At 53.1% G+C, this 26,082-nt stretch overlaps 1 protein-coding gene across 6 annotated transcripts in view; it reads right to left on the bottom strand.

The window, feature by feature from the left end:
* Window positions 1-4,297: 4,297 nt before the first annotated feature.
* Window positions 4,298-26,082, bottom strand: part of RSPO1 (R-spondin 1) — a 28,728-nt gene continuing 6,943 nt past the window's right edge. Inside the window, exons 1-8 of one of the 6 annotated variants that reach the window (XM_080567406.1) lie at window positions 20,910-22,348; window positions 19,707-19,782; window positions 19,449-19,569; window positions 11,579-11,970; window positions 9,600-9,791; window positions 8,703-8,852; window positions 8,107-8,295; window positions 4,298-7,270 (exon numbers count right to left, since the gene is read on the bottom strand). In XM_080567406.1, coding sequence (XP_080423532.1) covers window positions 7,113-7,270; window positions 8,107-8,295; window positions 8,703-8,852; window positions 9,600-9,791; window positions 11,579-11,672 — 783 coding nt within the window. In that variant the 5' untranslated portion in view covers window positions 11,673-11,970; window positions 19,449-19,569; window positions 19,707-19,782; window positions 20,910-22,348 and the 3' untranslated portion in view covers window positions 4,298-7,112. Of the gene's footprint in view, window positions 7,271-8,106; window positions 8,296-8,702; window positions 8,853-9,599; window positions 9,792-11,578; window positions 11,971-18,940; window positions 19,406-19,448; window positions 20,845-20,909; window positions 22,349-26,082 lie in introns of those variants that run through there. The other 5 variants (XM_080567405.1, XM_080567407.1, XM_080567404.1 and 2 more) reach the window with 5 other exon arrangements.

Raw genomic sequence — 26,082 nt, forward strand, 5'->3', positions numbered from 1 at the left:
GCGTGACGTCATTCCGCCGGCTCCAGCTCCCTACTGCGCAGGCGCCTGCACGTTGCCTTGACAACCACTCGCGGCCTCCCCCCTCCCCTCCCGGCTGCAGTTGCCATGGCAACGCGTGGCGCGGCCCGGCCCGCTGCGGCCTACCCCCGGCCCCGCGGCCCGCTCGGCCCCGGCCGGTGCCCGCCAGGCTCCGCCGGTGCCTGGGAGCCCGGCCCGCAGTGCCCGAGAAGTGCAAGAGCTCCCCGTTGTCCCTCTGTTGTGCCGGCCTCCGTTGTCCGCCCCGGGCAGCGAGGGGGACTGCAGGCGTTCAAAGGCGTTGTAATAAAAAGGGCGCTGGCACAAGAATCCTCATTGTTGTGTTGGTTCTTTTTTTTTTCGAAATGGTGTTGTTCGCAGAAACATAATCAGAATCATTTGGGAGCTTGGCATTAGTACTTATTTCCATTTGCAGATGAATGCATGTGGTCACCAAACTGGTTCCTTGGTGCTGGTAGGAGCGCTGGCGCTTGGGTGCGGGCTGGCAGGCAGCGGGGTTGGGTTGGAGGGGTGTTTATAGGCACACGGGGCTCCTTGTCCTGGCCTCCTGGCACCCACTTTTAAAATTTAGGAATAACAACACTCCCTTTTTTGTTTGCATGTAAAGAGTTGCATGGACGGCGCAATAACTTAAATCAAATTTAGGCAAATTATAGGTCTGAAGGCTAAGCCTACATTCATGTTACTGCCAGTTTTTACTAGAAGTTGGAAAGATCCTCACCTAGGAGGAATTAACAAAACTCCAGTGAAATCGTGTTAATTTGTACCAGACACTGGGCTGGGACCAGGCTGCTCAGCACACTGGGGAGCCATTCGACAAAATGAAGGCCTGGCCCATCATTTCTAAATGATTATTAGCGGCAGAGTATTCATGGTTATTTCAATTTCCTTTCAGTTCTGCTAAGGCTCTTCTAAATCCAGAGCAATAACAGAGTTTCTGAGATTCTGTTCTTTTAATGATTTTCAGCATTTTGCTTTCAGGTAGTGCATAGTCCCTGCTGCACGTAGTCGTAATTAGTCAAGACTTGTGAGATGTTTTGTAAGACGGCAGTCTTGCATTTTCAGTCTATTTTGTTTAAGCCTACGATTTCTGGTGTTGTTTTTTTGTTTGTTTTTTGTTTGTTGGTTTTTTATTACTTTTCTCTCCTCCTCTTAATAGAATTATCTATGCCTTGGGCATTTGAAAAATACACAGTGATGTGGGCATAAAAAATTAATTCCAAATTGTAGATAATTGTTTAAGCTATCAGACTTGAGGCTTATGTAGAAGAGTTTTTCTCAGGACAAGTGTGTTTTCTATTAGAGTTGATATTAATCTGTCAGAAGATCCTTTTGATTTTCAAATTTTTAGACTAAATAGTTGAGTAATACTCGCCCTGTTCTCCCCCACTCTTTCTTCCTTCTCCTTAAGAAAACACTCTTTTTATTGTTAGCAAAATATCTTGGAATGCATCCAGAAAATTGCTGTCTCTTTCTTTGTAAGAATAGAAAAAGTGTTAGACATTAGGTTATGTCATGGAGAACTTTTGTTGGTAATACATCTGAGTTAATCATTGGATCTCCACTTTGAAATCTGTGACGCTGAAGTCTCAGCACCGCTTTGTTCCCAGCATCGCTTATGGTGAGCCCTGTCATCCAAATCAGAGTGAGCCATAGCCCTGAATTTTCTGTCATTAGGAAAGATTACACCGATAACATATGGGAATTGCATTCAAATTAGAATAAATTATTTTTTTTCAGCTGCGCTCACCTCTCTCAAGTTTTTTCTGGACCAAACTTACGTTACTGAGGCTAACTGTTAGTATTTAACTTGCAGCATCTCTGTAGCTGTGGTTGCTGGAATTGCTTATCTGCTAACATACGAGTCAGCTTAGTTTACTCCGCTAAACTAATTTTATTTTTCTGCATGATTCACCAGCTTTTCATTTGCCATTGATGCATGCTTTCATTTCTTTCCTTTTTTTTTTTTTTTCTTTTTTTTTTCTTCTTTTAAATTGTCTGCAGTGGGATGCTGTCTATACGGTGTTCTGAGCAGGACAGGGGGCTTGGTGATGTATGCCAGGCCCGGCAGAGCTGCCAAACGGCCTTAGTTTCATAGACAAGACTAGCCTGACCATTGTTGAATTTAAATCATATGGAATTTTCTGTGGCCTCTTCCTTGTCAAAATCCCAGTGAATGTGGTTATGTGATGCCATCAGAATGACTCATTGCCATAATTGCATATGTTCTAAGGGGTTATTCCCATTGTATTATTAAAAACTAGTGATGTTTGATTTTTGGCAGGGACTGTCTTCCTTGTATGATCTACAGATTTTGTCAATTAAATGAAAGGAAAATAGATTTCCAAGACTTAAGAACAAGACTGGACTTGTAGTCAGAGCACTTTTTCAGTGTGTTATTGAGCTACTTTGCGTTATTTAATTGGATAAGGGCAACACCAGCCATCTTACTCTCCATGTTGCAGTGAATCCCTGCAGAATACAAGGACAGAAGTGAGTTTCATATCTTTCAAAATCATCCAGAGCACTGCCAGAAGATACCATAGATTATTTATCACTGCAATCATTTTCCCAACTCAGTTTCTCAGGAGTTAGTTTTCAAAGATATAACTTACAGGAGTGGGAGGCAAGGCTCCTTGGCAAAAGACTCCAGGTCTGATGTCTCCTTAACCGAAAAAAACAAGAGTGATCTCAGATATCGTTGCCTTGGATTTAAGATATTGTTGCCTTGGATTTAAGAGATCCTAAAACGGCAACTACAAGCAATAGGGGAAAGCCAGAGGGAGGAGAGAGGAGAACACTGAAATCAAGCAAAAAAGTCAAAAAGTTGAAAAAGGACTTGGAGAGCCAAGACAGTTCTGTGCACCCAGAATCAATCCCTCAGAGCAAAAGTCGTGCTGAATCCTGTGCAGTTCTCGCAGACACACAGAGCTTTCTGCACTACTCTCTGAACTTAGGCTGCAGATCTCTCCCAGGAATTAAGTGTTTACTAGCAATCTGGAAGTTAAAGCATTTGCATGTAACTAATTTACTTTTGCTCTTTGATTTTAATGGTGAAGAAAAGTGGCTTCTTTTCTGGAAAGCTGCACATGCTGCGCCATACGTTTTAGCCTTGTAAGTCTCTAGATTTGGCCTTTTTGCAAGCTGCCTCAGCGGTAATGGCAAACAAGGTCTGAACCCAACATTTCTGCTTGTGCTGTAAATAGCTATAGTATCTACCTCATTGCCTCTTTTTTTCTCCAAAAAAGATCCTGCTGTTCTTCAAAAATTATGGAGATTCTGGCATGCACCTCCAGCTACACTATGATTTGGCATTCGGTTGGGTATAATATGCTATTATGTATATAAATGCCATCAGTGTGATTTATTTATGGTGACTGGTTATACAGAGCTGATATTTCTGTCATTTTAATAGAGGTGTTTTTTTGTTTTGTTGTGTTTTGTTTTTAAATTGTTATGCCTAACATCTCATCCTGTGAAGACTATTGACTTAGTAAAATCTGCAAGTAAATATGTATAGAAAAGGGCCCTTCTAATGGTTTAAGACAATGTAATCCAAATAACAATATTAGTAATAACCATTTTCAGTTTCCTACTATATTTCCTTTAATCGAAGCTTTCTTCTGTGTGGGAAATCAATTTAACATAAACATGAACTAAAGGTCTACACATTGCCTTCATCTCCATGGGGATATAAAGCTAGTAAATTATTGTTTGAGGAATATGTGTGCACACATTTAACTTGACTGTAGCTGATGAAAAATACAGATTTATCTTGCACAGAAAGGATAAGAATGTAATGCAACCAACCTGTGTGAAATTTGTCTGCCTCAGCTCCTAAATCTCAGCAAATGAGATAGAAATTAAACAGTTCCAAACAGTAAGCTGTTAATGCATTATTCCTTGCACTTTGTTCCCCTTTACCTAGGAATATTTATCCAAAAGCTAAGTAAACTACCTAGAAACTGTCCTGCAAATTTTGAGTTGGTCTGTCCAGTGAATAAACATTGGTTGGCTCATGAGTATACGTGAAGACCTTTTCTATTCAAAGGAGTTTCCTACAAAGGTTCTGTCTCGCTGTCTATACATCTAGCAACTACTTTTCCAGTTCAGCAAATAGGTCGTCAAAGTACAGAACATGAATACATGCAGGATCCACAGCACTAACATTTCCGTGCCGTGACTCACGGAGGTACATTTGGCTTCTGGATGGTAGTGGGTGGCCAAATTACTTCAGGAGAGACTTAGTCGCACATTCTAGGTATTTTTGACCAGTTGGAATTTGACTCCGTTTTTGGTGAATAAACAAAAAAAGCTTGTTCAGCAAACCCATTTCTTTATTTATTTGTTTAAAGAAGCATATTTTACAGTGATGCCACGGAGAGAACACCACAACAGATTTTATTTGGTGGGCTGAAAGAGAGCATTCATGTGCATGTGAGTTGAGATGATATCAACCTATCTAAGGAGATCTCCGTTTTGGACTGTCGAGCTCAGCATGCAAAACACGTTGGTCAAAGGCAAAAGGTTTCTAAATTCTGAAATGAACCAGCTGTCTGAGAGTGGGCATAAGCACTATTCTTGAGCTGATTAAAGAAAGGAAATTGATCATTTTTTTTTTATAAATTCCTTCTAATTTTTCTAAAACAGTTTCATTTTTAATCATCCATAATGAAAAATCATGGATTTTCTTAATACACATTTTAAACTTTCATTTGCCTTCCTCCCTTTTTCTTCCCATTTCACTATGAAAAAGGAAGAAAGAAGGGAAAAGAGCGCAACAGAAAGAAGTTCTTCAGTTTTTCTAAAAAAAACTCTAGAAAAGTCTACAAGATATGTTGTGTTGATTTATTATATGCAGTTTAGTTTTGAAATATTTGCACTAATATTGCCATGAGTTAGGGAATCCAGTCAGTTAACAGAGCCGTAGTGTCTAAAACCTTACTAATGCACTCTCTCTTCTCTTTAATCCTTGTTGAGAACTGGATTGAGATACTGAAGCAGAAGGGAAGAAAGAGTGGTTTATGAATTAGCAAGCTGAGGTTCATGAAAGGGTTACTGATTATTGCTGCTAAAAAGCGGAAGGGAAAAATGATTCTGCTTACATGCAGTGCCATGTCACAAACAAAATACTTATCTCACAGGCTAGCTGAGGCTAGAAAGCAAAGCGAGATCTGATCTTTCAACTGGGAGGCCTTCAGGAGTCGTCTGAACATGATCCATAAACAACTCAAAGGATGACTTTAAGAACCTCTTTCTCTCTCTGCTTGGTATGCTGGTCGTTTATCATTGTGCTGAAATGGAATCCCCTTTAAAAGATATAACGGCTTCTTGTTTACTTAAACACAAAGTGGATGATGGGCTGAAAGGTTTTGCTGCCAGCAGAGCAGTCACGGAGAGCTTGGTACAGCCCTGGGGCTGAAACAACTATGCAGCTCCCACGTCCTGACCTCCGCCAAAGCAGCCGCAGTGCAACGGGGCAAGAGGAGCCTCGGCTGTCCCCACCAGAGCTGCGCCGCCCGCGTCCCCTCGTGGAAGAGCACCGGCACCCTGCCGGGGAGGCACCCAGAACCATGTGCCAGGGGCTCTCCACCACAGGCAACCCCTGCGAGGCAGAGGCAGCGGTACAAAAGCAAGGGCAGCGCTACTTGGGTTGGACAGCTTTAGCTCTGGGGTTGGCTTTTCCCTGCCCCTTGTCTTACCGGGGGAGCCGGGAGCTTCAGCGGTGCAGCACTGCACATCACTGGGGACCTCCCCGGCTCCATCCCTTGGGACCAGAGGGGTTTTGCTGAACTGTAGAGGAATTAAATATCTGCCCCTATTTATATCGAGGAAGCACGACTTAAAATATAAGGGAAACTGAGCGAGGTGCCATGTTATGTCAAGGGCAAGGCTCTCCGTGCCGAGAAGGGCAGTGTGAAGCATGCGCCCGCTCCGGTCTCACCACGTCTCCATCCAGCACCGTCCTCCTCCTGGCTCCTCTGCCCAGGTGCCAATTCCTGCAGAGCAGGAGCATTTTTGCTCAATCCAGGACATTCCCATTGGTGACACGGAGACCAGTGCTTTCTACCAAACTTAAACGTTTGCTTTTCTTCATGGGGCCTGAACCGTGCCGTCCCCCTCCCGCCTTCATTCCCTCCTACTGTGCGTTGGGGCAGTGCTGGGCCGAACGGACAGGCCCGGCCTGGAGTCTGGTAGCTGTGACCGTATGAGCAAAGTCACAACGTTTCGGCAACCTGCGGTGTGTTGTAACCTCTCATTTTCTTGAGCTGGGTCCTGTAACGGGAACTTCCTCGGGGGGTGGCGGGGAGCAGCGTGGGTCCTGTGCGGGCAGCGGGGCTGAGCTCAGGCTGCAACGCAGCTGGCAGCATTTTCTGGGGTTTTCTTACAGCTTTTGTGTGTTTCTCTTCCACAAGTGAGTCTCGTCCTGTGGGACACCAGCCTCCATAGGGGCCAAGGCATGAACCACACACTCAGGAAGCTGGTTGTCATCTTTTTTTTGTTGTTGTTTAATTTGAAATAACTCTTTGAAGCAGATTCAGGGCAGATACCACTGACCTCTTACCACAAATGTTTAACATGTATTATTCTCAATGATAAAGTCATACAGCTTAAAACACAAAATAAAGGGGAGGGGAAGAGAAAGAGGCCACTGCCTTTGTGTGAGTCCAGTTCCCTGGTCTGGAAGAGCAGAAATTCAGTCCCAGCTGTGTCTGCCAGGCTGCCACCGTGCTGTGCCGGGGCCAGGCGGCTGGCTCGGCGTGGAGGCACTGTGTCATAAGGTCCCGTGCCCTTGTCCTTTGCTCTGGTTCATCCTCACCTCTTGTCCCCGCAGCGTCGCACTGCCACGTCCCTCCGCGAGCACTCGCGCTCCTCGCCCCGGAGGGGTGCCGTCCGCGTCCTGGGGGTGCAGCCTCCTTAAGTATCGTGTATGTGGCTTCTGTCGGGTCTAGTCTAGGAGTATATGTCTGTCTTTCGGAACATGTGTAATGTTGTGTAGCAGTGCTCTGGTTCAATAAAGCTTTCATATACATAGCAGCAATGAAGTCTTGCCATCAGGTGACGGAAAGGGGCAGCTATTGGGTAGGGCTGGCAGATGTGGCGGGGACCACGGCCCCTCTCTGTTTGCTCTTCCTCTTCTTGGTGCCAGACTTAGCATCTTTGGTGTCTTTCCGATTTCTGTTCCCATTGGTATTATCTTGCTTTCCTTGTTCTTCTTTTTTCTTCCTTTTCCCTGCAGTAAAGCAAAGGGCAGGAGTGAGGTTCCTGGCAGGACGAGCATGCCCAGCGGGGTCCTGAGGGCTCCCGGCATGGCTTGAGGGGCAGCTGAGCCCCTTCCAACCACAGAGGTGCCCACCTGCCAGCCTGCTCTTTGTACTGCGAGCTGTTCCTAAATAACACACAGGGAAGGGGGATCAAACCTGGATTTAGCTTTGCAGTTTCCAGCCTCTGGCAGGAGATTTGACACTTGCATTTCCCTGCTGCTGCAGCCTGTTCCCCTTTGCTAACGCACCTCGCTGCCTGCACCACTTGCAGCCAGGCAGGGCTCGTCCCCTCCTCCCTGCTCGCTGGTCCCGTGCTGTTACTCACTGCTCAGAACCGGTTCCCCTCCAAGCAGTCAGCCCAGACACAACCTTGTCCATCCCTTAAGGGGATGACCAAGCCACCATTCATCCTGTGGACACAGCAATTCCTGGGAAAAGCACAGACCTAAGCATTCCTACAAAGGAGACGACAACTCCCATCTGCGCAGCACACAGAGCTTGCTCAGCCACCTTGTTTGCTCTTTGCCCAAAGGAGCTAAAACACCCGAAGCCTGCAGGACAGGCAGCAAGCCGTGCTGGGGATCTGTGCCAGCTCCACCAAGGGTCTGCCCAGCTGCCCTATCACACCGGGGTCCCTGGAGGAGTTTTGTTTGTGCAAAATGCAGAGCAACATCGAGTCTTTTAGTACCTGTACCACAGAGGGGTGCTGAGATCCACAGCACATTTATGGTGCTGGGCCATTAGGCTAAATACTGACGTGGAGTGGTGCTGGGGAGAGGTGGTGAAACGCTCGGTGCTCGCTCACCTTCAGGGCACTGGCTCTTCTGCACGGTGCACCTCCGCACCTCCGTGGTGGCGGGGCACAAGGACACGTCTCCAGAGGGAGCCTGCAGGATCCGCCGCGTTCGATCCTCATTACCCTTCTTGAAGCCACACAGCTTCCTCTTCTTGGAGCAGGGCCCCCAGGGCCCCCACTCGCTCATTTCACATTGTGCTGCCAGAAGACAAGAAAGGCCAGAGGTAACTCTTGTCTCTCCACGGCTGCCTCCATCCTCCCAGGAGCCCTCCCGCAGCATTGCACCTCTCCCCGCCTGAGGCTGGAGGAGTGTGTGCTTCCCCAGCAGCTTTCTAGGCTTTCACAGCACCCCTTTCCTACCATATGGTGAACTCTGAGCTGTACACACTCCACGAGCAGTTTGCAGTGACACCGTGGTGCTACAGTGCCAAGCAGGCTCCGAAGGGCTGGGTACAGGGACACCTGTACCATCACCCACTAGACACCAGTACAACACCATCTCTGAAGAGTTTGTTTTATCATCTAAGCCAGCCTGAAGCAATACATGCTACTGGACCCGACAGATGCATAGAAAACTCAGTGGAAGGTGCCTGAGCATCGCTTACCAGGACTGCTGCACTCCATGGTGCCGTTGGCAGCAGAGTAGCCTTCAGGGCATGTGACGTAACATCTCCCTTTGTGCAAATACAAACCTTCCTTACATTTTGTGCAAAAGTTTCGGCTGAAACAGGACTCACAGTTCTCAATTTTGCATTCTGGGGGAAACAAAAACACAAAGCCATCACGCAGTCTGACGCGAACACAAGTGCTGGCAGGCTGGGCTAGCCTGAGCAGCGCACGGGAGCTGTGATTTGTGCTGTGTGCGTGTGCCGGGGCTGAGGCTGTGGCTGTGCAGGCAGGACAGCTTGGGGAGGGTGCCAGTGGGCAGGGAGCAGGCATGGGCAGTAAAAGAGCTGAGTCCCAAAGGCTCAGGAAGCTCCTGATCTCTCTCACCAGTTTGCTCCTGGCTCCAAGGAGGCTGCAGGCAGCCAGGGCGAGTCTTTGGGTGCCCTGCCAGGCTTGGTTGTGCTACTTGAATGGACGTTAGTTTTCTTTGCATTGTTCCCTGCTACAGGACAGAGCCACTGTGCTGCAGCAGCAGCTTCCAGGTGGAAATCAGGCAGGGTGGAAAAGGTCTGGGCTTGTGTTCAGCCCGAGCACCAACTGGCTGAAGTGGGAAAGCAGAAAAAAACAAAGCCCAGTCTCAGCCGCTCCAGCTGCAGCTATAGTACGGGCTGCAAAGAACCCGAGCTGGACAGAAACCTGGCTGTCAGGGTGGTTTGCACGAAACTGCCAGGGAAGTGATCACATTTTTCCACGTCCAGTTTCTTTCTGGTGCTCTGGCTGAACAAGGCAGCCCCAGGCTGAAGTTCTCACTTAGAGAGCTGCTTCGTGACCGTGGATGGGCAGAGGAGAGGAGCACCACGACCTGCCCGCAGCACAGAGAGACCACTGATACTCACTGATGCACTTGTTCATGTCTGTATTGCGAAGGCCAAAGTATCCCAGTGGACAGGATGGTAGGCAGATCCCAATTTGCCGGATATCATTCCTCTCCAGAAGGATGAAGAGCTTGGGGGAACATCTCAGGCACCCGTTGAACTCGGAGCACAGGTCGCAGCCCCTGGCACAGCCCTGACTCAGCTCGGTGCTAACTGGAAAAGCAGGAGAGAGGCAACGGTGAGCACCCACCCCACGGGCACCGGGACACCAGAGCTCTGCAATTCTGTGATTTTCCCCCAGCCTTGTCCTTTCTGATGGTCCCCAGGGCTCGGGGTTGTCCCACGAGGGAGGACACGGCACCACAGCCAGCTTGAGACAGGGCATCACTGCTGAGCCCTGCCACTCGAGTAAGAGCCAGCTCTTTGGAGGGCGGCCAGCAACTTCCTGGAGACAAATCCCCCTCTGAGGGAAGCTGCCATAAATATTTGATGCGAAGTATGAGTTCATGTCCTGACATAAGTGCCGCCTGGAGAGAACAAATCAAACCCAGCTCAATAATTCATTAGCCCTGTCCCTGTGCATGGCTTTGCCCAGGGGACTCCTTGCCCCCCCTGTACTCTCTGCAGCTCTGGATCCACTATGTCCAGGACCCCAAAGCAGTCACCAGCTACAAACAGCACCCCACTGCCTAAAAGTCCTGTTAGGGCAGGACTTCACCCGAACAGAGGTCACACAGCGGTGCTGCTCCAGGCACCTCTGGGGCAAGCAGGGACCGGAGCCATGCAGTGCTGGAGGGAAACGCTCTGAGTAATCCTGCCTTGTGCTCTGAGCCGGGCTGAGGCCAAGCTACATCGCACTGTGACCCCTCTTACGTTCACTGTATCTGGCAGCGTAGGAGATTTCACTGCCCCCAAAATAGAGATGTGTTCTCAGCTCCTAGATTCAGTCCAAGAAAAATACTCAATCCCATGTCTTGAGAGTTTTCTGCTTTTAATTATCATGTAAAATGCTGCTTGTTTTGAAACCAATAGCATTCTTTGCAGGCTAGAATGCAGGTTATTTTTATTAGTTTATTATGCAAGCAGTGTCCTTGTTTATAGAGAGACTGCGTATTTTAAAATGTATTCCTTTAAAATCTGTGTTTACTACACTTCAAAAGCAAGTGCGGAGCACCGGAGTGTTCACATGCCAGCCTGAGAGGTGGGGAAGCTTTCCTCTCCCTCCCACCGTGACCTGGGCTGCCAGCAGCTCCCCTGCTCCTTGTCCTTGCCCTGTCACCAGTCCCCACTTGTCTGCACAGTGCAGAGGCTGCTGCAGCCTCGGACAACGAGACAGAAAGCAAGAGGGATCCCCAGGCTGGGGACCTGCAGCGCCCGGCTGCCAGGAGGGCTGGCCAGGTGTGGGCCAACCTCCCTGCTGTATTTTGGGTTCTGGAAGCAGGAATCGTCATAGGGATTCAGCCCCATCCCTCCTGCACCCCACAGTACTGAAGTCTGCTTCTGTGGCAAAGGTACGAACCGAGACTCGCTGGGAATTGTGCTTAATAGCATTAGCCACGACATCGAGTTTTCCCCGTTCTCACGGAGCTCCAGCAGTCCCAGTTTTAACATAAAATCATTTTTCTATAATTCAATTTAAACCCGTTTGAACGCAAACCAGTTCTAAAATGAGCTCCCCTAAATGAGGGGAAACCCATGCGGCTGCTTTTGTGTGTTTCAGGCTGCTTGAGTCCCTGGGTGGGGCTGGCCGAAGCCAGTCCTGGCCGCAGGGGATAATTAAAACCCGTGCTTGCCATGCACCTTGGGTTGCAGCTCCCCGGCACAGGAAAAGGGACCACAGCAGGCAGGATCCTGCGAGTAGCAGAGCTGCACAGGACCAGGGGAGGACTGAGACCTCGCTGGGCACCAGGAGGCTCTGCCCAGCCCTGCGCATCTACAAACATTCCCGGTCTGCACGAACGGCAGAGGAGCAGAGAAGGAGAAAACCGTTTCATACGTACTTCGTCTTTGCCTCTTGCCCTTCACCACTTTGCTGCTGCCTGTTAGATCCATTGAGCTCAGAAAAACCACCACCACAAGCAGTCCAAGCTGCATAGTAACTCTCCAGCGCTGCAGCCCTGTATCGCAGGGTGATCGGAGTCCGTCCCGCGCCCAGGGGGGCTCTGCTGCCACTAAAACCTCTGGGGCTTGCTCAGAGCTGAGAGTCTGTGTGCGAAGCCTGGTGCAGGACCATATCCACAAGCTCCCGGCGCAGCAGCAGAGGCCTTAGGTAGCAGGTAACATGGTTCTGCCTTCATCCCCATATGGAGCGCAGGAGCTTGGGTCTAGTCCCATCTGGGGGCTCAGGCAGTGAGCGTTAGCTGCTCGTAGTTTCCACGGGCACACGCAGGAACTGGAAAGGAAGAGGAGAAAGGATTAGCTCCACCAGGTAATGAACACTGGTCTCCATCGTTCCCGTACGGATTGGGTCAGCACGGTGCCAAGCGCAGAGCAAAATTTGGGGGAGAAGCACGTGGAGGGGGAACACCCTCCAACCCCACCTGCACGTCACTGCTCGCCTTAATAACTGCACACAGTTTTTTTACGTGGAAATGCCTGCCGTGGTCTTGCCATCTGTGGATGCTGAACCTGACTGCAGTTGTAACTTGTTCGTTGCAGTGCCAGTGCTCCTCAGCCCCTGCTCGCCAAGCAGCAGACGGCCGCTGCGGGCTGCCAAGCGCACAAGATGTTTCCTATCAAGGGGGCACCTCTGGGGGCTGGGAGTCGAGCTGGGTGTGCAGCGCTGTCCCTGGGGACAGGGAGGGATTTTCCTGGGAGCATTCCGAAATGCTGTGGTTCTTCTCCGAGGGCAATTGCGACCCCCTGAGCTCCCCGTCCTTCAGAATGCAGTGCTGCTGCGGCGTGCAGCTGGGGGAAGCCCTACACCGGGCAGCAAATGCAGCTCTGGGAAATGGAGGAATGGCTGTGGAGGTGGATTTGGGTGCTCCAGAAGCGGAGGAAGCACAAATCCCAGGCTGAGCAGAAAGCCCTGGCACAGCACAGCGGGGCCGCGCTCTTCTGTATGCAGCTGGCAGAGTGCAGCCCCACCAACTGCTGCCATTGTGTGGGAATAAAGGCGACAACATTCACTCTGTGAGGTCAAATGAAACAGAAAATGGTTTTAATCCCTTTATAATAACTGTGCAGTCACTGGTGCCCCCAATGGCCAGTGGCGATGGGGCTGGAACGGTGCCCGGCTGCAGCCCCGGGCATCACAAAGGGGTGCAGGACCCCGCTGTGCACACACCTTGCATTCATCTGTCCTGGGGAGACACCTTCCATCCCTGTGGCATGCAGGGACCAAAGAAACCATGGGAGCCCACCCAGCTCCAGCCAGGACCAAGCCCTGCACCCAGGAAGGTGCTTCCAGGGGCTGACTGCACCCCAGCGTCACCACCAGGAGCCCTGAGCAGGCACGCACGCAGCAGAAAAGCTCTTGGAAACTCTGCTGCTTGTAGCAGCAGTAGCAGGTTGGCAACATCTCGAGGTAGCAGCTGGAGGAAGATGTGACCCGTGTGTTGCCGGGCCTTGCAGCAGCACGTCTCAATGCTGAGCTGAGCATCAGAGCGGGAGCCTCGGGGCAGCGTTGGTTCAAGCGCACCGACGCTGTCGGGAGGGCACGTGGCACCGCGGGGTGCTGCTGGCATCCTCCCGCCCCAACAGCTTTGAACTTTTCACCGTATCCCCGCTGCGACTCCCCTGAGAGCTGCTGGGGCAAGAGCACAGCGCTGCCCATGTGCTTGTCGTTACAGCCCGCAGCATCATCCAGGGGATTTTCAAATAAATAATTAGTCACTTGTGTAAACACCAACTTGTTCTGCACTTCCAAGCCTGTTTGCTGCAAGCTGCTTTATAAACACTGTCAAGTGCTTAAGCTGGGCTGTTGGGAGTGTTTACCGGAGCGGAGATCTGTGCAGAGATCACAACCCTGGCCCGCTGCAGCCTCCCTGCGCTCGGCATCCATGGGCACACGTGTGGGGCACCCCTGCACGGAGGGGTGAAGGCAGCACAGCTGCCTGCATCCTCTGGGCAGCACAGCATGGCACGACACGGCATGGCACAAGGTGATGTGGCATGGCACGGCATGGCATGGCACGGCACGGCATGGCACACCTTGGCATGGCATGGCATGATGTGGTGTGGCATGACACGGCGCAGCATGGCGCGGCACAGCCAGGAGGACCCCAGGGATGCTCACCAAGGTGAGCAGGGCCGTGTCAGCGCAGCACAGCCCAAACCCTCCCCAAATTAGCCCTGAAAGGCAGCTGCACTGGTGGGAGCACCGCCGCCACCCGCTCTGGCTGCCCCTTGTTGCTAATCCCAGCACTCATGCAGGTGACGTGCCCCGCAGGACACACACGCTGGACCTGCTCCACATCCTTCCGTGTTTACACAACAGTCGCAGCTCAGACAAACCTCCGCTGCTGTTTCGGGACAGCAGCAGGGATGTTCGCAGGAAGCAAACACTCCCCCAGCGTGCCAAGAGCCAGTGTGAGGCTCGAACCTCAGCCGTATGAGCCCATCCCTTAGGGCTCGCTCGGTGCAGGGGCAGGGATGTGCCATGGAAAACCTAGAACACAAACTCAGCAAACGCTTTTTCCTCCTTCTTTCCTTGCAGCCTAGCCCAAAAAGAGCCTGAGCCTCCAGCGACAGCTGCTCACTCAGCACAGAAAAGCTACTGGATGCTGAGAAGCCCATGCCACGGTGGGTCCCCAGCACATTCTCCACATTCAACCCCCCCCAAATCTCTCTGCAGGACTTGTGCCTGTGGCCTGCCCCCCAGGAGAGGAGCCGGGTTCCCAGCTCTTCCCACCCTCACCTCAGGACACAAATTATGATTCTTGATGCTATTGCAGCCATCAGTCAAGCTCAGGTTGCTGCAAACAATTTCCAGTCTAAACATTAGCAGGATTTATGCCATTATCCCATCGACAGGAAGAATTCGGGGTAACCTGAATTGCTCTGAATTCATTTATGGAGAGACCTGGCCCCTGCATCTGAGATGACAGTAAGCCTTGTTTGCAATTCAATCAGGATAAATTGGTCCTTGGGAGCTCCAATACAAACCAGAAAATGTAAACCATCCAGATAATTTACCATTAGTCCTCCTACACACAAGGTGAGAAAGACCAACGTTATATCCCTGGGATATTCGAGACCTAATCCGCAATAACTAAATTGCTGATATATTGCCTCTCACCGAATGTATCGGGCTATCAGTAATGTAAACGGGCTCTCCGAAGGTTTACTGAAGCCGGGAGAGAAGGACCAGATGCTGGAGGGCTGGAGGCAGGACAGCGGCCAAGTGCAGCAGCAGCGGTAATGAACCCCGGGACCTGTCCGCTCGGCTGCCAGCACCCGGCTGGACACCGGCCCCGAGTGCGGAGGATTTGGAGTTTCCACATCCTAGAGCTGGGGAGAAAACTTGAATTTCACCTTGGCAGCCTGCTTGGGGGGTGGGAGTGGTGCAAATACTCTAGGAGACCGGACTCCAGAAATTTATTCATTCTTCCCATTTTTTTTTCTCGATTTCTAACTCATTTCCATTTCCATTTCCATTTCCATTTCCATTTCCATTTCCATTTCCATTTCCATTTCCATTTCCATTTCCATTTCCATTTCCATTTCCATTTCCATTTCCCTGTCCAGCCCTGCTGCTGCAGCAGAGCCGAGTCCCACCAGGTGGGACATAGCCAGCAGGAGAGGAGGCACCTTTCAAACAAGCAGAAGCCCACACACGCGTTTATCTCGCTGCATGCCTTGCCCTCCCTTGGCAAAAGCCTCCGGCAGCCTCCCCGAGACATCTGAAGCTTGCAGTCTGAGGTGGGGCTGGGAGCCGGGCGGGCTCCGAACGCACCCCTTTGGGTGCCCTGGAGCCGCGGGTGTCAGGATCCAGCCCCAGGGGGCCCCATCCCAGCACCTTCGGAGCTCCTCACATCAGAGGGGCTTCCCCAGGGCTGGCCCTGGCGAGCTGAGCGCAGATGGGGAGTGGAGCAAAGAGGTAAGAACCAGGGAGCAGCTCAACACCAGCCACCTGCACGTGGCCCCTGTGAATGCAGAAGCCCACCAAGCACCCACAAGGTGGGTGAGGGCTGCAAGGACACTGCGAGCTGCAAGAGGAGCGGCAACACCAAGCACCCCATCCGCCTGCAAGCCCCCAGGCATCTTCCTTGGCCGTGCCACACCGTTACGCCTACTTGATCCAGAGACGTGCCCACCTCGCACGTCCGTGGGTGCTCCCTGCACCCAGTGCCTGTGCCCTGCCTGCCCCGTGCTGCCTGCAGGGGCACCCCGCACAGCTGGGGACCCCCAGGGTCACCCCGCACACAGGGGTGGCTCGCCCGTGGGATGCCCAAGCTGCAGAATCGGCACAGAAAGGACAGTTTCCACCAAAAGCACATTGTGCTCACGGCTAGGAGAGTCTTGCTCTCAGTCAGCAAGGCAGAGAGAGCTACACGCTACAAAAGAAGCTCTTTGAAGCCCTGGGTGGTGGAGAGTCCCATGGGTGCCCGGCGTGGGCATCGCAGCTGCCGCAGGGTGTCTCACCCGGCCAGCGGCCCCGTGCAGCACATGCAGAGCCACTTTGTTCTGCCTAATCCTTGAAGCAATAAAAGAAGGCTGCATTAAGTCAAATTTCCGAACCAGAAGGTCTTCATTTGATATTATATCCGAGTGCCAAGTTCTGCAAAATCCCTAACCCATAAACTTCACTGAAAAGAAAAAAAAAATAATAAAATAATAAAAAACAATCTGGCAGCGGAGCTCTCCGCAGCATTGTTGAGGTCTGACTCCTTCCACCAGCTTCTGCACTGCATTCCCCCACATCTGCGGAGCCGTGCTGTGACCCTGCAGATGGGGAACGCGACGAGGAGGGGTCCAGCCGGCGGGCACCCCCCCTGCCCCAGCCCCCAGCAGCAGCCCCCAGCCCCGGTGAGCTCGGGCTCCCCGCGCAGCACGCACGGCAGCAGCTGCTCCAAGTGCTCCTGCGATTAACAGTGCCACAGTCCTCTCTCTGGGAGCGCTTGTGCTCGGCACTGTAAAACACCAGGAAATTTTTTACTGGGGGATTTCCACTGCCCTTGCTGCTAGCACTGGGACGAGGAGCAGCAGCGAAGCTCTGCGGCAGGCTGCAGGCTCTGCCGTGCCCACGGGAGCAGGGCAGGAGCTGCAAGGCAGGAGCTCAGCTGGGGTCCCAGAAGGATCCAGCCCGTTTTGTTTTTTAGGTACAACCTCACGTGGCTTTAAGCCTCCCCTAAAGCTCAGTAACTCACCAAATGCCAACTGGTGACGAGATGCACTGCAACGGTAGCAACCAGAGCAAATTTCAGGCCAGGGATTTCAAACCAGAGCGTTTTGGACCAGCGCAGACTGGGCGGACTGAAACCCAGAGCTTCCCACCAAAAATAAAAACCCTCAACAACCCTTAGGGGCCGTGCTGCCGCACAGTGGGGTGCTCGCTGGCAGCCAGGGGCGTTTACACACACACGGTGTCAGCCCCACGGCCCCCACGTGTGTGGGGGTTTAATGCAATGTCCTACGTGAGCACGCACCAGCTCAGTTCAATGCCCAGCTCCCCTCTCACTTCCCTGCGAATGTGGCCAAACGAGGGTTTTCAGCAATATCATACAATTGACTCTAAATGCATGGTTTTAAAAGCAAACTTCCCAGGCTGACAGCAGCCCAGTGAGCCACAAGCTGCCGTGTAACCCGCTCCTCTGGGCACAAGCAGAAATGAAGCCCGGGGCAAAGACCCTAAGCAGCACCTGGGGCTTTCTGCTTGGCCACACGCAAAAGAAGTATCCTCCAGGTGGGAGCTCCCCATGAGGACTCCCCGTGTGCCGGCTCTGCCACCGAAATGTCACAGCATGGGAAACCCAAGCCTCACAGAGCCCAGCGAGCAGCACTGATTTCAGGAGCAGAAGGAAAAACACAACAGGAAAACCAGCCAGGAGCCTCAGCTTTGGGCATCAGGGCAGGGCCAGGAGTTGTGCTGGTGGGAGGCAGCGAGCAGGGCAGCCCGAGCTTTCTCCTGGCCAGCTGTTGCTGCAAACACTTTTGAGTTTTTTTTTTTCTTTTTTTACAAGATTTTTTTTCTATCACAGAGGATCATCGCAGCAACAGGTTGCCTGTGGGCATGGCTGGACAGCTGTGTCTGTACCAGGGTCTCCAGCCAACGCCTCCATCCTTGGGGGAGATGACACTTTCCCAGCCTGTGGCTGTCCCCACAGGCTGTCCCATCCCCTCCAGCTCTTGCTTTGCCAGCAGAGCCTCCCAGCCCCATAGTGGGGGCAGAAAGGTGCTCGGGTCTAGCTTGGGCAACGGTACCACAGGGTTGGCTGTGGCTGGCTCATTTCGGGTGTGCTGGCGGGGTCGCATCCATGCCCCCTCTGCCACCAGAGCGGGTGCTCCCGCGCCCCGCGCTCGCTCCCCGCCACGTCCCTCAGGGTGGTGCTGCTGCTCTCGCAGCCGGGGCCGGGGCACGGAGCCAGCTGGAAGGAGCCTCTTCCCCAGGGTGGCTTCCAGGCATGGCACAGCGCCCGCGTCCCGCAGAGCCACCGCGTCCCCGGCCCGGGCCGGAGGTGAGCTGGCAGGCAGGAGGTCAGGGGCACAGGTGGACTCCAGGCAAAATAATTCAGAGTGGGTGGAGCTGCGGGCAGAGGTTTCACTGCAAGTGCTGGGTCCCCACGGGATCTCAGCTAAAGCCTGGCCACCTAACAGCACCTTTAAACACTGCCTCAAGTTCACGGACCTTCACCTTGCAGGGCTTCCTGCACTGGTGGCCAGTGACCTGTGCACAGGAGAGCAAAGGCTCCATCCCTACCATGCCGTGCAACATTTGCTTCTGCCACTACTGCCTTATTTTAATGCCTTTTGCTGTAAAACACTCCTTTAAACCCAAAGCGCATCACCTGCACACCCCCACACCCACCTCGAGGGCCGTTCAGGGGAACGCACGTGCCTGAACCTATAGAAACCGTAGGAGCCCAAGGATGAGACTCCCCCAGCGCCTGCATCATGCTGCAGCCCAGCTCTGTAGGTGCACAGGACCACGAGGATGGGTCTGAGACTTCGCCACGATCCGAGCACACGTTGGGGACACCCAGAAGGGAGCCAGGTCCCTGCCCGGCCGTGGGATCACAGCAGCACGGAGCCCAAGCCCCCGCTAACCCCCGGGCTCGTCCGCCCAGCGCCCAGACACGGCAGCACTTCCCCTACACGGCAGCACCCGGGGTGTTAACACGGCCGTGTAATTATTCCCATGATCACCGTTAACCATTTCCCCACTGATCCCAAGTCCAAAACCCCTGGGAGCACGCACTTACCCCACGCTCCTCGGCTGCCCGCCGTGCCCCCATGGGTGCCGTCCTCCGCAGGAGGCTGAATTAAGGGTCGGTATCGAGGCAGGGACCACTTAACGGGTCGGTCCCCAAATTGTGCAGCTCGAGCCCACTCCTCTCCCCGCGAGCCGGTGCACGGCAGCACACCGAGCAGCCGCAGCCGGTCCAGGAGCTGTAACGAGCTCCGCGCACTAACGAGTGTCACCGACTCGCTCTGCACGCCCCGGTGCCAGCTTTGGGAAGGGAAAGCAGCAGGAACGGGAGAGAGAGGCAGCCCGGCTCCCCTGCACAGCCCCGCTCACCTTGGGGGTGGGGGAGCCGGGGATCCCGGCAGATCGGGCTGTGATTTCTCCCAGCTTTCATTGTCTGAACTCATTATCCGCGTTGCACAAGGCAAAGCCGCAAGTCGGATGCTGACAAGGCTCGCGTTCCTCATTAGCAGCCCACATTGCAAAAGCTTCATCTAAACAAACATGCATTCTGAAGCCCTTACCTCTGACTTGTCACTCCCTCATCACTGCTGAAAAGACTCTTACTGGTTTCCCAGCTTTAAAACACTACAAGACCAACTACAAAAATCCTCGGTTCCTCCAGAGAAAGTTACATGCACGTTTCTGTCAAAAAAAATGAAAAATACTTTCATGGCGAGTTCATGGAGAAGTCTGGTGCATTTGGGTCTGGGGGTTTTGTTGACTTGTTTTTTAAAAGCAGGTTTCTAACAGCTTCCCAGGTTTTGCGCAGAGAAACAAACCCTTCTGTGATGTGCAGGATTTCAGCTCGTAAAGATCGCCCAGGCTAGTTCATACTCCATCAGCCCACGCTGCTCCCTGTGTATGCAAAGCAGAAAGTATGTGATCATATCAGAGCAATTTGCACATTAATAAATCCTGGTCTCAGTGCCGTAGACTCCATCCCCATCCACCGGGTAGGGTTTTTTTATTATTGTTATTACCGGAGTATCCAGCTTTGTAAAGGCATCTAGTGCAAACTCCTGCATGAGGGAATTCCACCCCACTAGTACCACCTCCTAAGACAATATCCAGCCAAAATATTGTGACTGTTGCAAAACCCGGACTGGAGCTCAACAAAGGACCTTCCAGTGTTGCATCCAGAGCCAACGGGGTCTCAGTAAATTACTGCAGAGTGACACAACATCCCGTTCTCTTTGTAGTCTTTTTTATTTATGACACTTAATTCCGAGTTATTACTAACATTTCAGTGGTAACTGGCATATGAAGTCATCAGCTGTCACAACTGCATCTGTTAATAAACATGTCAAATATTAAAAGCAGCTTATTATCCTCGGGAGGGAGGAAGGCACCAAGGCGATGAGCTTTAAAGCCTGGTTATTTTTCCATCCCTAGCTGTGCAACAGGAGGAAATGCTCACGCGTGGGAAAACGTCCCCACGGTGGAGCCCTGCTGCTCCCTGCCCTGCGTCGCACCCAGGCAGCCCACGAGCTCTCTCCCCTCTCCCTCCTCGCTGCTGCACCATCGTCATCCCCCTTCCCCTTCTCCTCCCGGGACAGACTCTGCTCCACAAGGGGTGTGGGGTGTGAAGGGGAAAGCCGAGGTGTGGGCACCTTGCTGGTGTCCCCGAGAGCTGCTGTGCCCAGGGGGCTGAGCAGGATCTGGCCCCGGCAGCACGCAGCCACCACCCTCACCAGCATGCGCTGCTGCATGCAGCATGCCTGCTGCACCAGGGGCTCGGGAGAGGGATGGCAGCAGTGTCCCCGTGTGTCACCGACCCTCATCCCAGCTCCCAGGGGGCAGACACAGTGCCTGCAACACGGGGACCTGCGGGGAGCCCCAACAGCTCATCCCCCAGTGCTGCTCCATTGGCATCAGGAGCCAGAAATCAGGGTCTTGAGCCCACTCCCACCCACGGGTGGGTTCGGGAGGACACATGGGTGCTGTGCGAGGGACAGCAATGGCTATGCCATCTTCTTCCTTACCATTCGAGACCATCATCCCCAGCACAGGAGAATGTAGCACGTCTGCTCCTGCGCTCTGTCTCTGCGGCTGCTCCACGTTCCTCGCCCCTCGGTGGCAATCCCAGGCACAAAGTCTGCTCCTGCCCGAGGCTCTCCTTGTGGCACTGCCTCTGCCTGCCTCTGAAGGTAATCTGCAGGTCACAGTCTTTGAGGGGTGATATAGAAATCGGTGGTGATATCTTCTGAACTCTCTACTTAGGGGTTATTTGGTGATAACCCAACCAAGCGGTTCCCTTAAAGCCCAGACGTGTGACTTGCAGTGGGCAGAGTCTGGGGAGCTGCCGAAGGCGATGCACAAAACGCTCCATCCTTGCCTTTTGTCTCTCATTCCTCCTCCTCCAGCCATCCTTCCTGTGGCACTACATGGGTTTGAACCAGAAGATGGGCGATTATCCCCAGAAACCACCACCGGTGGAGCTTGCCCAGGCTCAGGCTGCTGGCTCCTTACGGGGAGGAAGCCCCATCTGCGTGGTGCTATGACTGGGGTGGAAGGAGGCAGAGCTTCAGGGCTGGCGGCTGAACAGTCCCGGCTCTGCAGAGCAGGGAGAGGAGCTCCAGGCTCCCAGCTCACTCCTGCTCCTGTTCTGCGTCTTCAGCAAAGCCTTACCTTTGCCACAGCCCAGAGACCGCTGTGATGCTCACCGCAACGGAGCAATCTGCTCTGGGGCTGGCGTCCCTCAGTACAAGGAAAGAGTCAGCAGGAAGGATCCCATACCCAGCCCTGTCCCGTGCCCGGAGGTGCCTCCCCTCTGCGGCACACAGGAGCAGGGATTTCCTCCAGCACAGCCCCTGCTCCTGCCTTTCGGTGCGACGCAGCCACCAGCGCCTCTTCCGCCAGCTGTGACCGCGGCCGGCTCCAGACGGCTGCGCTCCCCCGGGAAGTGGGTCAGCTCCTCTAACCATCTGAACACATGTCAGCATTTATTTTAGGTGTAAGATCCACTCGAGCAGATGCCATAATTCTTCTGTAATGAATAAAATTCTGTCTCAGCTTCCAAGTCTTCCTAGGGACATTACAGGACAGCATGCTGACATATGAGCGATGCCAAGCAGGGTGACTCACCAGGCAGTGAGTAGCAAAAGTCTCGTACAAATGAGCTGCATTATCTTCGCTTCATCTTCCCCAAGCTTTCACAGCTCCTGGCTGAAAGGCAAAGGGCACAGGCTCTTCCTCAGGCTGTCATGGGACTGATGGTGAGCTCCTGAATCCTCCTCTGGGTCCCTTGCTCGGGTTCAGGGCAGGTCCCTGCTGATGCTCCACGAGCCACCACTGAAGATGTGTCTCTGGGCATCCTCAGCAGCCTCTGGCAGGAGTCCTGGAGCTCTTCACCATGAGGAAGAGGAGGGATGCCATAGTGGACATGGCATGAAGCCCCCCAAACGCGCTGGGAATCTGTGTTCTTCAGGTATGAGGACAATAATGCAAAACAAGAACAGACAACAAAGAAAATTCACCCTTCATGCAGATTTTCCTTTGCATTGTGTATGCGTTAATGCATGTGTATATGGATGTTTTATTTGTCCTGAATTGTCTTCGGCACCTCTTTAAATGTCCCTGGTTTCCTACTTGTAAACAGCATCTTCTGAGCTCGTTGCTGTCTTGTAGGAGCATTAGGGAATGTGGTCTGAATATTGCACAGATGCTACGTGGTCACTGCCGTCAGTCTTCGTATTAAAGACCTTTTTTATTTATATTTAGAGGTTTTCTACTTTCTGTTCTAGGAAGTTCTGAGGGGCCATCAGACATTGCTCTGGGACAAAGTCATGAAATTAACTGAAGAGCAAAAAATCTCACGAACTGAAGATTTTGAATTCTATGCTTGCATTGGATAGCCAAACCTTTTTCTTTCTAATCTTTCTCGGATCACTGCAGCTCCATTTGACAGCTGTAGATCAAGTTTCAGTGTGGAGCAAATGTTTATAAGCGAGCAATAAACCCCTGAAGACAGAGCTTTATAATGGAAACGCTGACAAATCCAGCAGTAGGACCAGGGCTACCGGGCGCATCAATAATTAGCGAGCAGCACAGTGTATCCGACTGAAGGCAAGGCGATGTGCTTGCCAGCTCCCTGGTGTTAGAAGGTATCATTGCAGAGGACAGTAAATCACACTAAATCCTGCCTTAACACCCTCCACAATAAATCCAGCATCAAGTCCCACATTTCTTCCCCTTCTGACAGGCAGCTAATTTACCGTTTTGTTTTGCTTTAGCTAATGGCTCTTGAGGCTGATCCTAAATTAATCCTAAACAGGCTGTTTCTCTCTTGTACAAAAGGACACGAAATTCCACATTTTCACAGGGCAAAAACGCCAAGCCACTCCAGATTGAAAGCAGAGCCGCTGACTCAGGAGGTTTTCCTTGCAGCCCGCAGAAGTCCTGGCCGCGCAGGTGCTGGGGCAGCGTGGTGGGCTCCAGCCGTCCCCACTCCTCGTGCTCTGCTCCCAGGGGCTGCCCCAATACTTCCTTCCCAGCAGCTTCTCCTCTCGTTTGCAAGATGCCCGAACGCAATCGAGAAGGAAAGGCTCGTGAATAAATAGCTCGCCAGATTTGCTCCTCCAACAGCCAGGACATCAGCCCAGTGAAGCGCCGCGCTGACTCCAGCAGGACTTGGATGCTGCCTGCAGTTGCCAACAGGATTGACGGCCGGTTTTCCATCATCCTTACATTTGTTCACGTTATTGAGGTGAGATGAAAAGCCTCTGCTCCTAATCCAGAGCCTGTGCAGTGCCCAGCACGTGGCAGACCTGGTGCTCCTGCCTAAACCCAGAGCAGGGAAAGGAGCAGGGCACCTCGCTCCACGTGCCGGTTGCTCCTTGGTTTGGAGCTGGCTCCAGACCTTCAGCTGAAAAGGTCCCGGTCACGGGGACAAGGACACGAGCAGGCTGCAGGGATGTTCCACCATGGGGATGGCGCAGCACAACCTGGGGCAGATGCATCCCTGTCCCAAATCCCACCCTTATGAACAGTCTGTGCAGGGAAGGAGGTGTTTCCAAGCAGACGTAGGCCACCTGAATTCAGTGTTTTTTTGTTGCTTTCGGTAAAAAAGTCAGCTGCAGGTCTCATCCTCCCCTACACCAGCCTGGATAACTCTGCCCAGGTCCAGCCGTTCCCTCACAGGGCTCCGTGCCTCACTCCACACAAACCATCACTGTGCCTGCTCCGAGGGGGAGCCTCCCCCCGTTTCTGCAGAGAAAACGGTGACTCCCGCACCCCCAAACCCAGTGCTGGAGCACTTGGTTCCCCTCCCCATTAAAACCCTGCCTTTATCTGGCGGAGCTCGCCCAGCTGCGGCTCCGGCCCCGCATCCCCTTGTGCCCCCAGCTGCCAGGTGACAGCAATCCCCCCACGGAGACCCCATAGTGCCTGGGGACTGCGGGGACACCCCGGATGGGACCCGTTGGTCCCCCCTCCCCAGCAGCTCCAGCAGCGAGCAGCACAGCTCCTGGCAGACCAGGGCTCTGGCATTAACCCTGTCTGCAGGAGCAGATACCAGCACCTACAAGTTCTCAGCTGGCACAGAGGATGTATTACTCATCCCCAGTGCCTCATCAGCCTTCGATAATATCTCAGCATAAGCAAAAAGCAGAAAAGACGCTCGCTGAGACACCAGAAGGAAAGGGAGAATGGTCTGAAACCTCTGCAGCACTGCGGCCCCAGCCCTTCCCCGTGCTGTTTCTCTGCACCCTTCTCGGACACAAAGGTCTGCTTTTCAGGGGGCTTATCTAGCGCAGGATGATTGATAGCCTGGGCAATTGTTTTTAATAATATCTGCACACCTGCAGTCCTCAGTCCCCGGTAATACAGTTATCCCAAGTGCCTAACTTCTTGCATAAACAACCGCTCTGGTTGCAAAGACAACTATCAAGTTCCCATCGCAGCCTGCACAAGCCCCGCTCGGGGGTCAGGCACGGGGGCACGCGGGATCATTCCTTCCACGGGGCCACGGGGGAGCCAGCAGAAAGGGGGCTGCTCTGCTATGGGGGGCATCACCGGGACGTGCCTCTTTTCCCAGGGCAGAGCGAGCACCTCGAGGCTACCCGGTGCCCGCAGAATGACCGGGGCATCCCGTGCGCTCCGTGCTCGCCGGGCACGGAGGAGAGGGGGAAGAATGTAGGAGAGGGCAGCGTGTGGGTGGCGAATTCGTGCCCCCAGCAAGCCGTCCTGCGTCCAGCACCTCGCCTCGGGGCCGGACACCGCGTGCAGGCTGGGCGCTTCGCCTCCGCCCTTGGAGCGGCGTTACGCGCATGCTGGGAAACGCTCCCCTCCCGCTCGCTTCGAAGGCCCTTTTCCCCTGTTGTTTGAGGAATGCTGTTTGAATTAGCTCCACGGATTGCAAACAGACCCCGTTGTTTTCCTTTTCCCGGTGCAGGGAGGCTTCTGTTCTCTTTGGCCTGCTGGATTAACCAGGGGGCCTCACACGCTGACCCCTCTGCAGCTCAGGGAAGCTAATTTAATCCCAATATTGTTACAGATCACAGCAGGACAGATCTCACAGATTCCTTGAGGCAAACCAGCGCTGAGCTCTGGCAGGGACAGCAGCGCGCTGTGTTTGTGGAGGCAGGAGCCTCTGCCATTTTTTTGCAGAAAATTTCCTCTACAAAACTCAGGAGGCCAGCAGCGGGGTTGTGGGGCAGCCCCAGGCACGGGGAGCTCCCACCAGGGAGCTGCTCCCCCTGCACCCCACAGCATCCCCGGGCACACAGGAGGGTAGGGGGCAGAGGTGAAGGCGATGCAGGCTGGCATCACTCCATTATTTCTTTCTCCTCCTTATTTTCCCCCCTTGGATGCTCCTGGAGCTGCGTTTTTGAGGTGTGTTGTTGTCAGGTCGTACAGAAAAGCCACAGCCAAGCTGTGCCTGCTCCCAGCACCCGTCACCTGCCCCATCGTTGTGTCACTCCCCCAGACAGGTCTCGTCTCTTCACATCTGCAAGGTGGGCCAAGGCTCCATCCCTGGCCCTGCTGGAGCTGCCCCGGTCCTTGCACCAAGTGCTGGGCAGAATTGGGCTCCCCCTGCCCTGATTGTGCGTTGTCCCCAACACCGCCCCAGGCATTGCCCCCTGCGTTGCCCCATGCGTTGCCCTCTGCTGGCTCTATCCACATTTATCGTTTCCCTTCTGCCTGTAGAAGGCAGGC

This window comes from Anser brachyrhynchus (assembly GCF_964034855.1).
Source record: "Anser brachyrhynchus genome assembly, chromosome: 24".
Lineage (NCBI taxonomy): Eukaryota > Metazoa > Chordata > Aves > Anseriformes > Anatidae > Anser > Anser brachyrhynchus.